The sequence below is a fragment of the Podarcis melisellensis genome (assembly GCF_964234715.1).
Source record: "Podarcis melisellensis genome assembly, chromosome: 8".
Taxonomy (NCBI): domain Eukaryota; kingdom Metazoa; phylum Chordata; class Lepidosauria; order Squamata; family Lacertidae; genus Podarcis; species Podarcis melisellensis.
The window spans coordinates 14358471-14370814 of record NC_138540.1 but is presented as its reverse complement, the minus strand read 5'-3'; the positions used below and the strand labels follow the sequence as shown (position 1 = coordinate 14370814).

General features: G+C 48.7%; 1 protein-coding gene across 5 annotated transcripts in view; it reads right to left on the bottom strand.

Moving 5' to 3' along the window:
- UBR4 (ubiquitin protein ligase E3 component n-recognin 4) overlaps positions 1-12344 on the bottom strand; it is a 141967-nt gene that overhangs the window by 46150 nt on the left and 83473 nt on the right. For all 5 annotated transcript variants that reach the window (XM_081923331.1, XM_081923332.1, XM_081923334.1 and 2 more), the window contains 8 exons: positions 11737-11946; positions 7677-7826; positions 6081-6308; positions 5822-5900; positions 4716-4958; positions 2082-2253; positions 1284-1428; positions 312-397 (listed from right to left, as the gene is read on the bottom strand). In XM_081923331.1, the coding sequence (XP_081779457.1) occupies positions 312-397; positions 1284-1428; positions 2082-2253; positions 4716-4958; positions 5822-5900; positions 6081-6308; positions 7677-7826; positions 11737-11946 (1313 nt within the window). The remainder of the gene's footprint in view (positions 1-311; positions 398-1283; positions 1429-2081; positions 2254-4715; positions 4959-5821; positions 5901-6080; positions 6309-7676; positions 7827-11736; positions 11947-12344) is intronic.

Below are 12344 nucleotides of genomic sequence, written 5' to 3'. Positions count from 1 at the left end.
GGCAGATCCACTGAGCTGGCTGACAGTCACTGATAAGTCTTATCCCTTGATAGCCCTTTTTGAAAACCCCGAGCTGCACCAAGGACTCTTGTGCGAGGTGGGCCTTAAGCAGTATGATGCGACAGGAAAACAAGCAGGTGGGTGGAGAACAAGACTGTTCTTCGGCAGGGAATGAAAATGGCTCAGTGACCAAGAAATAGCACCTCCCCCCCCCCCCAGTTCCAGCTGCCCTCCACTCCTGAGATGGGTTGCACCGCAGCCCTGTATACATTAAGAAATATATGTATTTATTTTACACCAGAGACACTCACTTATAAATATTTGAGTTGGGGTGGTTGGTCAGGATGTGGTTTTGCATCCGTAGGATCTCAACAGCTTTTTGGGAATATTCCTTTAACTGAAAGAAAGGTTTAACAAACAGCTCACAAAGGGGATTCAGGAGTGAATACGAAGACCAAAACCAGAGTTGGTTATAGAGAGCTCCCAATTACCCACTCTCACTCTTTGCCATTTTGATATTTATTCTCCCGAGAATGATGACGATCCTTTGCACATACCACATATGCCTTTAAATATATAGGGGCCTGCATTCCAACCACACAAAAGTCAAGTGATTTAAACACCCCTCTCTCCCCATCCTTGTAAGCAAGGAGCAGCATCATTACAGTCCAAAGACACATTCCAGCCAGGCAATAGCACCCAGGGAGAGCAGGTGTCATCAAGAATGAGGCCGAGGCAGAGTCCAGAGGGCCAAATATGGGGGTCCTGGAAGGCTGCATTTAGCCCCCAGGCCTGAGGAGCCCCCTGCCCTACGGAGAGACAGGTTTCTGTTCTAAAGCCTGCCTGGTCAAGACAGAGGCTAGAACTGGGCTTTCCTTTCTTCAGAAAAAGAGAAGAGTTTGGATTTGATATCCCACTTTATCACTACCCTAAGGATTCTCAAAGCGGCTAACATTCTCCTTTTCCTTCCTCCTCCCCCCCCCCCCAACAAACACTCTGTGAGGTGAGTGGGGCTGAGAGATTTCAGAGAAATATGACTAGCCCAAGATCACCCAGCAGCTGCATGTGGAGGAGCGGGGAAGCGAACCAGGTTCACCAGATTATGAGTCCACCGCTCTTAACCACAACACCACGCTAGCTCCAGTCCTTCCTTTGCACACTGAGAAGCACCCCCCACACACACACACAACAGATGCAGCGGCTGTTCTTTCACATCCTTGAGGAATAAAGGAGGAGAATGGTGAGAGAAAGCCCTTTTGGCCATCCCAATGAGACACCCCTACCTTCTTCTCCGTCTGCTGCGTCTTCAGGGAGAAGTAGCCCAGGAGGTCCACAAACTGGGCAGCCTTCCGTCCGTAAGCCGGCAGCTCCGGCCAGATTGACCACATGAGATCTAGCAGCAGCTCCTGCTGGGACTTGTTTGAGTTTCTAAAGGGAAAGGGGGCGAGGAGGAGAGGGTTAACCAAGGGGCCTGCTCCCCACTGCACATATGGCTGAAGATCTTATCCCCCACCCTCTGGACATATTTCTTCTCTGGGCTGTTTATGCAGACCCATCCCTCCCTCTTGTGCCCTTCTTAGAAGCCCTTCAGCCATTTCAGACTGCTCATTCTTTACCTGGTCCAGTATTTTAAAAAATAAGCAAACAAATAGGTAAATGCAGCCACCTGTCTTGAAGTCTAGAACAACCCCACCCGGGTGCCAAGATCCTTGAATGAGCATCTTCTCTCAGTCTCGCCAGCATCAGAGCCATGGCTGGTGGAGACACGAGAGAGAATCTGTTCTGCGGCTGCTCCCATATTGTGGGAATCTCTCCCAACAGAGTTCAGACAAGCTCCCTCCTTGTTATCATTCCTTCCTGCTCAGGGAGGCCTTTGGAAACTTAAGGTTCAGAAACGATGCTGATCACGGGGCTGCCGTCAGGGCAAAGTGCATTTCAATTGCATTCTGTTCTCAAAGTGGCCCTGCTAGGTGCCGCAAAGGCACAAATGCCACAAGCAGGATACTGTGGTTATTAACTAGTTTGCTTTTATTACTGTGTTGTTGTTGTTTTTAATGCAAGCTGCCAGTTTCACGACTCACCTGTAGATGTGGAGCGTCAGGCAGTGGGCCTGCCAGCGGACGGAGGACGAGTTGGACTCCAGCAGGAAGCAACGCAGGAACTGAATCAGGGTCTCCTTGTCAGCAAACTTATTCAGCTGGTTCACCAGGGCTGTGCACAGCTGGTCTTCCTGGCTGCCCGATGAACCCTCTCCTGGAAGATGGGGCATAGGAATAAAAAAGAGGAGTTAGAGATTGCTTAGGCAGGTGTATCGTTAGGCTACAGTTCGGGGTGGGGGAGAGAATGTAGAGCACCTGCTGTTTGCATCCAGGTAGGGACAGAAATGTCCCATCTGAAACCTTGAGGTGCTGCTGCCAGTCTGTGTAGACAATATAGAGCTAAATGTCCCAGTGGTCTTACTTGGTATAAGGCAGCTTCATGCATTCCTGTGGCCACAGATCAGTGGCAGAGTACCTGCTTTGCATGCAGAAGATCCTAGGTTCAACCCCCAAAGTCGTCTGCAGGCAGGGCTGGGAGAAAACCCTATTTGAAATCCTGGATGGCTGCTGCCAATCAGTGTAGACAATACTAAGACTAGATGGGCCAACAGTTCAGGTCAGTAGAAGACAGCTTCCTATGTTCCTATGATTGTGTGTACAGCTCTTTGCAGCAGGTGACCAGTCCTGTTCCTCTGCTGCCCGCATATTCTAGTTGAATGAACAGACGAGACTACTGGCTAACAAACATGGATCTATACTGAATGGAAGCTCCCTGTTCAGAAGGCAGGACTCCTCCAATTACATGATACCGGAGACAGAGGATAGCTAGCAACATCCTGCCTTGTGCACAAAAGCCACCGTTAACAGAGACAGAGGACTGGGCAGATCAGATTTTTGCCCTGACCCTGTGAATTCTACCAGTTTCTTGACTGGCAGTTCTAGAAGCATTAGTCCACCCTCCCTCCCCCCCCCCAAACATCTGTAGGAATGTCACTGGTTGTTCCCAGAGTTGACAAGGATCATTAGACAGCAACGAGAAACTGAGTCTTTGGTGTCATTGTCATCATCTCCTGTACCAACATTTAACCCCCTGATAATAATTTAAAGATAATTTAAAAAGCCAGAATAGTGCAATAGTTAGCAGCCTCGGGAGACTCACAGTCTTTCAGCCTAAGCCATGCCTAACAGTGTTGTTGTGAGGATAAAATCCTATGACTTCCTATGCCCTTTTAAAATGTGGTTGGGGGTGGGTGGGTTATTGGGTTGTTGTTTTTTATTTTGACTATGTTTTGTGGTTTTATATTCTGATTTTGTTCTGTGAACTGCCCTGAGACCACCAGGTACATGGCGGTATCTAAATTCAATAAATAAAAATAATAAATAAATAAAATGCACAGGAACAGAACCATGTACACCACACCTGAGCTCCTTGGAGGAAAAATGGGATACAAATGGAAAAACGCAGGCAGGCAGGCAGGCAGGCAGGCAGGCAGGCAGGCAGGCAGGCAGGCAACTAAGAATCTATCTTTCCATAACAGATAGCTGGTTTCTGGTTTTAAGATTTTCGCATAGTTTTTGTTGTACAGTTTTGTGAATAATTGTTGTGAACTGATATAATTGTAAAAAAAACAAAACCTGCTCATATTTTTTATGAATGACAGCATTATTTTTTTTATAAAGTTGGCAGCAGGCCTAAAGACCTGCCTCTGTCAGGAGACTGCCATCGGAACAGGGGAGGGAGGCAGGGAGGCGTTGGGGATACAGAAAGCCTCCGACGCTTCTGAGGAGCAGTTCCTCTTCCAGCAAGGGGAAAAGCAACACTTCCAATGGAGAAGAGAGGGAAGGGGCTGGCCAAGGTGGAAAAGGGCTCGAAGATGCTGCTAAGAGCCCCAGCGCCTCACCTAGCCCGGGCTGGCCAGGAGGAATGCATGCCATTTCCATCGCCCAGCTTGCGCAGAGGGGTAAAAAGCAAGGAGGGGAGGCAGAGATTTGGGCTGTCTAAGTTCTTAGAAGGTTCGTATAGTTAAAGCTATGGTTTTCCCAGTAGTGATGTATGGAAGTGAGAGCTGGACCATCAAGAAGGCTGATCGCCGAAGAATTGATGTTTTTGAATTATGGTGCTGGAGGAGACTCTTGAGAGTCCCATGGACCGCAAGAAGATCAAACCTCTCCATTCTGAAGGAAATCAGCCCTGAGTGCTCACAGGAAGGACAGATCGTGAAGCTGAGACTCCAATACTTTGGCCACCTCATGAGAAGAGAAGACTCCCTGGAAAAGACCCTGATGTTGGGAAAGATGGAGGGCACAAGGAGAAGGGGACGACAGAGGACGAGATGGTTGGATAGTGTTCTCGAAGCTACCAGCATGAGTTTGACCAAACTGCGGGAGGCAGTGGAAGACAGGAGTGCCTGGCGTGCTCTGGTCCAGGGGGTCACGAAGAGTCGGACACGACTAAATAACTAAACAACAACAACCAAGTTCTTATGTTGGGGGGAAAGCCGGAAGAGGCTACTCCCGGATTCTGCAAGTGACTAAGACGGCCATGAAACTTGTGTATCTGCACTGTAAATAGTTTGCACATTAGAACCTGTAAAAAACGGGTCGGAGTCCTGCCTGGTTACTCACGAGCAACCACCACACAGCATCTGACAGCCTCCATCACACAACTCCTCTCACCCTCTCGGTCTTTCTCTTTCTCTTCCTTCTTGCTCTTCTTAGTAGAGGATTTGCTCTGCCCGGCTGGCTGCCCAGAGGTCCCGGAGCCCGCAGGCGTCGAGGTTGACGCACCGGATGATCCGGAGGAAGATGCCGCCGAGAGGACTTTGCTGCCGCACAGGGCGCAGGAAAGGAGCTGCAGCAGGACGGGGGACACGCCCTCGTCGACCAGGAAGCTGACTTGCAGGAGGAAGTAGAGGACGGCTAGAGGAGGAAGAAAAAGGCACTGTCTCAACAAACAAGTCCTCTCGGCTTTCCCTATCCCTTTTAAAAAGAAAACAGGCAGCAAAATCTAGCCGAATGGGATCACGGGAGCTTTGAGTACCAACCCATTCACTTTCGCCGCAGAACAAGTTTCTAGACCTCATTGGCAAAGAGAACAAAAACTTGGGATAAGGGGGAGGCATATTCTTCAGACAGTAGATTTGTCTGTTGGGTGGAAAGCAGGCAACAGAGATCATCGCCTCCTGCAAGACTAAGACCCTCTGCGATTCTCCCTGATACATCTATAACTAAAAACAAAGCCTACCCAGATATTTAGTGATGTGATTTTATTCTATAATTAATAATAATAATAATAATAATAATAATAATAATAATAATAATAATAATTTATTTATACCCCACCCATCTGGCTGGGCCTCCCCAGCCACTCTGGGCGGCTTCCTTAGAAACCAAAAATACAGTAAAATCACACGTTAAAAACTTCACTGAACAGGGCTGCCTTAAGATGCCTTCTGAATGTCAGGTAGTTATTCTGTTGTTATTTTCAAAAGGCTTAATTTATTCTTAATTTTTACTGATAATCTTATTGTTTTATCTGTTTTGTAAACTGCTTTGGGTTTTGTTTTTTGTTTTTTTACAATCAAGCACTGTATAAAATTTATGAAATAATTTTTTTTAAAAAATCAGCCTTCCTTCCTCTTCAATCAAATCTTACTATTCAAAGGGGAGGAATCCAGTTGATTAGATTGGTAGGTCTCTTCCAGCACTACCACCCCCAGCCCCACACAATTCCACCCAAATCGCCTTCTGCCACCCCACACCCTCACAGGAAAGCAACTCACAGTCATCCTTGATGCAGAACTTCTGCCAGTTCACTGTCCGCTGGGTGGCGATTTCCGCACAGGCTTTCAAATGCTCCATCTGAAACGGCACAGAAGGAAGCTCATTTATGACAGCCGCACACCATAACCAGGGAGGGAGGGGGGGGACTTCTGCTGTGTCTCTGCATGACTCACTGCTCTGGCTTTGCACCTCCGCTCTACTCCGCTCTACTCCGCTCTACTGGGCCATGCTCAAAAGGACACACACAGGCTTCCTTACCAAATTGATCAGCGTGTCGTACTGCAGAGCAGATCCTGAGCTGGCTGTGACCACGCTGGCCCTCAGGAAGATCCCTTGCTCCTCTAGCAGCTTCTTGATCCCCCGGACGTGGGAATCTAGTGTGTGCAGGTCGCGCAGCTGGCGGTACTTCTCCTTGGAGCCGCAGATGAAGAGCAGGAGCTTGCGGACCTGGCGCCTCACAAAGGGCGTCTGCTGGATCATCAGGTACTTAGAGAGAGAAAAAAGGGTGCAGAGTTTCCGTAAGAAAACCTATGTAGTTGAAAGTGGTGCAATTGCACAGGCACAAAGAGAAGAGTGAGGTTCTCAGGGCCCTTCTGTAATAACAGTAACAGAACTGTGCTGCCTACTGATAAGACAGCAGAGAAGTCCAGAACCTGCAGGATCCATCGCCCTCTCATCCAAGTGTTTTTCTGAGCAGCACTGAGGTCTAGAAATTTCCTTTCCAATGGAAGAAAACAGGCATCACCTAAAGAATCTTCACTCCCATTTGGCCAGATTACAGTAGTACCTCTGGTTACGTACTTAATTCGTTCCGGAGGTCTGTTCTTAACCTGAAACTGTTCTTAACCTGAAGCACCACTTTAGCTAATGGGGCTCCTGCTGCACCGCCGGAGCAGGATTTCTATTCCGATCCTGAAGCAAAGTTCTTAACCCGAGGTACTATTTCTGGGTTAGCGGAGCCTGTAACCTGAAGCGTTTGTAACCCGAGGTACCACTGTATTACTATTATTATTATTATTATATCTGATAAATAACAACAAACTATTCATTTGTGTTTTTGTCTTGTGTTTTTATCCTGTGAACTGCTCTGAGATCTTTTGATGAAGGATGGTATATAAATCTGAAGAAGAAGAAGAAGAAGAAGAAACCATCTTTACTCCAAGGAACCTTTTTTTAAACCACTTTTGAAGTTTTTACAATCAAGCAACATATACATTTCATGAAATTAATATATATGAAACATATATATGTCCATGGTTCCCTTCTCTCCATTTATCATTATCGGCAGAGGTAGGTTAGAATGGCCCAAAGGGAGCTTGATGCCCAATTGGAGATTTGAATCCTGGTCTCTCAGGTTCTAGTCAGACATTCTTAACCATCACAACACAGGCTCTCTTACACAACCTGCTCTCACCAATCTACCCCACCGCACCTGCACCTGCACTCACTTCTTCAAAGGAGGATCATGTTTAGTGAAGTCAAGCCCTGCTTTTAGCATATAAACACAGACCAGGCTTTCTCCAACCTGGTGCACAACCTGGGTGTGCACAACACTTGCCGGACTCCAAGTCCCATCAGCGCCACTCAGAGTCATCATGATCAGAGAGGGCTGATCTGAGTTGAAGCTCAGCATCTTTTAGCGGAAATGCACTTGGTTTCTGAAACCCTTTTTGCTCCTGTCTGCATTCCAGATCACCGGCTCAAATATGGCCTCTCTCAACGTGAGGAGGACCCGCCAGGGTAAGAGACAGCATCCTAAGGGTAGCTGGGAGGTGGTTCTCAGAAGGTGAAGATTCAAGGCTGCTTCCTCTGCCAAGGATTCAACCTTAGGCCTGCCATCTCCTGTCGACCTACCTCCGAGAGGAAGTAGAACCAGGAATGGTCGAAGACCGGTGGCGGGATGCGGGAGTTTGTGTCGGCGATCTTCTTGATTTGGTATGGCAACCGCAGCACCATCTCCGTCAAGAGTTGGGTGTAAGCTTCGAAGACGTCAGCGGCGTGGCCCTGAAAGGGAGAAACGTTTGGAACAGAAGTTAATTTATGAAGCTGCCACATGCCGCTTAGCATAGCTGTCAAGCGTCCCTTATTTGGTGGGAAACTCCCTTATCCCAGCGCCATGTACCACTGCTGTCCCTTTTTAATGATGTCCCTTAAATTTCCCGGGTTTCAAAGGAAGCAGCTCCTCTCCCTCCCTCCCTGCCGGCCAGGGAGGAGGGAAGTTCCAACTGTGTTGCTTGGCTGCCCGGCCCACCCCCCTCTGGCCTCCTCTCACCAGCCTCAGCCCCCGCGAGCCCCTCCCCGCTGGGACTGAGGAGCCTTGAGAGGAGAGCGAGGGCAACCATAGAGAAAGCAGTTCAGAGAGAGGAGGAGGAGGAGGAGGTGCAGGCAGGTGTTCCAAGGGCTAACCATAGAGGGGGAAAGTGGAGGAAGGACTGCAAGTGCTTCTCCCATAGATTTGGACTGGTAGACTAGCATAGATGGTCTGATCTGCAGGTTTACTTCGGGTGCTATTCCCCCCCCCCCCGATGGAACTGAGAGCTGCAGATGGAGCACGAGAGAAAAGATACAGAACTGCAGCAGCATCTTCATAGCTTGGACTTTGTTTTGTGCAAAAAGTGGTGGCTGCTTGTAGTTATTTAACTGCAGTGTTTCATCAGCTGGTGTCTTGAGCAGCAACCTCTGGAAACGAAGGGCTAAAAACCGGCACTGCTCTCGCAAGTTATCTGGTCCCTTTTAACTTCATATTTCAGCTGGTTGACTAAAATCCTTTATTTTGGCTGCTGATCCCTTATTTTCGAGGCTGCTGGTCCCTTATTTTCAAATCTGTAAGTTGACAGCTATGCGTTTAGTGTAATACTGTCCCCTCCAACTGAAACGGGAAGTTGCCTTGAACCAAGCCAGACCATCTGCAGGGGGCATCTGCAGCTGCCCAGGGATGGCAGGTGCCAGTGCCAGCACTGAAAGGGGACCTCTTGGATATGTAAGCACATACTGATTTCTGGTTTTATAATGCACCCTGCTTTTGAACCCGTTTCTGCTTCTAACTGTGAATCACGGAAGCGCTGTTAGTTTTGACAAAGCCCACTTGGTTGAATTTTGGTCCATTTGTGATGCACGTCCAAAAGCGACAACCAACTGAAAAGGCCTGGAAACTTTCATCAAAATCAAAAGCCAAGCACCGATAAAAACACAGGAAGAGCCCTGATGGTAAAGGTAAAAAAGGTAAAGGACCCCTGGATGGTTACGTCCAGTCAAAGGCGACTCTGGGGTTGCATCGCTCATCTCGCTTTCAGGCCGAGAAGGAGCCGGCGTTTGTCCATGTACAGCTTTCCTGGTCATGTGGCCAGCATGACTAGACCGCTTCTGGCACAATAGGACACTGTGACCAAAACCAGAGCGCGTGGAAACGCCGTTGACCTTCCTGCCGCAGCAGTACCTATTTATCTACTTGCACTGGCATGATTTCAAACTGCTAGGTTGGTAGGAGCTGGGACAGAGCAATGGGAGCTCACCCCGTCGTGGGGATTCGAACCGCTGACCTTCTGATCGGCAAGCCCAAGAGGCCAATGGCTCATCTAGCCCAGCATCCTCTACTTGCAGTAGCCAGCCAGATGCCTGTGGGCTTGGGAAGCCTGCAAGCAGGACCTGAGCACAAGAGCTCTTTCCTCTCCTGTGATTTTCAGCAACTGGCATGATGCCTCTGACAGTGGAGGTAAAATGTAGCCACTGTAGGTAGTAGCTGCAGGTAGCCTTGCCCTCCTTCGTGAACTCGCATAATCCTCTTTTAAAGCCATGCAGTTGGTGGTCATCACAAGCAGGACCGAGCTCAAAAGTGCTCTCCCCTGCAGTAGTTTCCAGCAACTGTTACTCAGAAGCATTACTGTCTCTGATGAGACTGGTGAATGGGGGCAGCCGTCAAGACCACATAACACCGGTCTTGAAAGACCTACATGGCTCCCAGTACGTTTCCGAGCACAACTCAAAGTGTTGGTGTTGACCTTTAAAGCCCTAAACGGCCTCAGCCCAGTATACCTGAAGGAGCGTCTCCACCCCCAGCGTTCTGCCCAGACGCTGAGGTCCAGCACTGAGGGCCTTCTGGCGGTTCCCTCCCTAAGAGAAGTGAGGTTACAGGGAACCAGGCAGAGGGCCTTCTTGGTAGTGGCGCCCACCCTGTGGAACGCCCTCCCACCAGATGTCAAGGAAATAAACAACTACCTGACATTTAGAAGACATCTGAAGGCAGCCCTGTTCAGGGAAGTTTTTAATATGTGACATTTTAATGTATTTTTAATCCTTGTTGGAAGCCGCCCAGAGTGGCTGGGGAAGCCCAGCCAGATGGGCGGGGTACAAATAAATTATTATTATTATTATTATTATTAGCAGAGCATAGATAATTTACCTCCCATCACTGTCTTGCTTTCAAATAAACAATTGCTTTACATCCTTCACCAGCTGTTTGGAACCTCTTGAGAAGAACCAAAAGCAAATCTATTTGCAAGACATCAAGTACCCAAGCTGGGAGCTGGTGGGGAGAGTACACAACTCTCCCTTCCTTATAATATTTTCACCCGAATATGGGTAATGGAGAGAGATCTCTCGAGGCAGAACTAAAGCTGTTAGCTGGAGGAAGCCACCCCTTCGTTTTACATCTGCTGCCCACCTCCGTGGATCAGAGTTCTAAACTGTGTTCAACGTGGCATCGCTGGGTAATTAAGAGAGCTGTTGCACGCTATATCCTCCCCAATCCTTAGCACAGCCTCTTTCTCCGGCTAATTTTTTTTTTTAAAAAAGAAAAGAACACCTCTTGACTGACAAGAGTAATGTGAAAACAGCAGGTCCCCTTTGAGAGAAAGGAAAGAAAAGGCAAGAGCTTAAAACTGCACCAACCATCACCACAGGCCTTCAGAATCCCAACAGCTTCTATTCTTCCAGCAAAGAGCACCCTAACGTTTAATGCGGCTTATTCCATTATACTTTGCCGGGGCAGGAAATAAAAAATAAAGCTCCACCACCAGGCGCTGAGTATAAAAGGAGGCACCACGGCAGCTGCAGTGGCCGAGGAATTAAGCCGGCAAATCCACGTCGTTCACAAGGGCTGCCAGGAGCCAGGAGGGGTCCTTTCCAGACAGTTATTGGAAATAAGCCTCCCCCTTCCTTCAGAGCTCACCTTAAGACCATGCCACACCCATTCAGTGTGAGGGGGGATGTTGGGACAAGGCAGGGGACTACGGGGGATACGCTCCCCACACTTCCTTAGGACTCTGAACACCAATAAGAAGGTCTTAGTCAGGTTTTCAGCACACCTGTGTGTGAAATCTCAGTTGGGGGGGAGCTCAACAGGTTTGGGCCCACGGCACCGAGCGAACAGCTTTTGTATATAAATACCTATTCAGTCATTGTACGTCTTTCCGCTTCTGTACAACTGACAGTGTTGCTACAGTTAGAAAAAAATAAAATAAAAGGGTGTCGGGTTGAAGATTTAAGTTACTGTGGTACCTCAGGTTAAGAACTTTATTCGTTCTGGAGATCTGTTCTTAACCTGAAACTGTTCTTAACCTTAAGCACCACTTTAGCTAAGGGGGCCTGCTGCCGCCGCTGCACCGCCGGAGCATGATTTTTGTTCTTATCCTGAAGCAAAGTTCTTAGCCCAAGGTAATATTTCTGGGTTAGCGGATTCTGTAACCTGAAGCGTATGTAACCCAAGGTACCACTGTATTTGATTTCCATTTTTCTGCCTGGTGTTTTTTTAGGTGGGGGGTGGAATTCCCCAGAATTATCCTTGGGGGAAAATCTGCCCGGGAACACGGTTAATACTTTATTCTGCTCCCCTGTGGAAATGGGACAGGCTTGGACAGATGTGTCCAATCTGCAGTGGCTGCTGGTGCTGGACCCGCCAGTTCGATCCGCAACTCACCTTGACATACTGGCGCAGGAAAAAGGGGCTCATGTCTGGTGGGGAGGAGGTGGTGTGAGGTTTCAGCAGCTGGCTGGTGGCCACAGGCTCCTCGTCATTCTGTTGGTTCTTCCAGTACTCCAGGAGGGATTTCAAGACATGCAGGCAGTAGTCCACCGCGCCAGAGCTCAGCAGGGCGGCTGCGGTGGCACTGGAGATCAGGGAAGAGGACTGAGAAGAGAGAGAGAGAGTTGAATCTTCACAGCTTATTTCCTCGTAGGTGTTTGCAGACCCAAGTGACAAATTTGGGGTTGAGTGAACCCACTCTAGCAGTCTGATTACTGACAGCTGGCCGCAGCTCAGTGGTACAGCCCACTGAGATCCCAGCTTCAATTGCCAACATCTCCAGGCAGGGCCAGCAATGTCCTCTCTGCCTGAAATTCTGGAGAGCCTCTGCCAGTCAGTGTAGGCCAGGGGTAGGTAACCTAAGGCCCAGGGGCCAGATGCGGCCCAATCACCTTCTCAATCTGGACCGCGGACGGTCCGGGAATCAGCCTGTTTTTACATGAGTAGAATGCGTGCTTTTATTTAAAATGCATCTCTGGGTTATTTGTGGGGCATAGGAATTC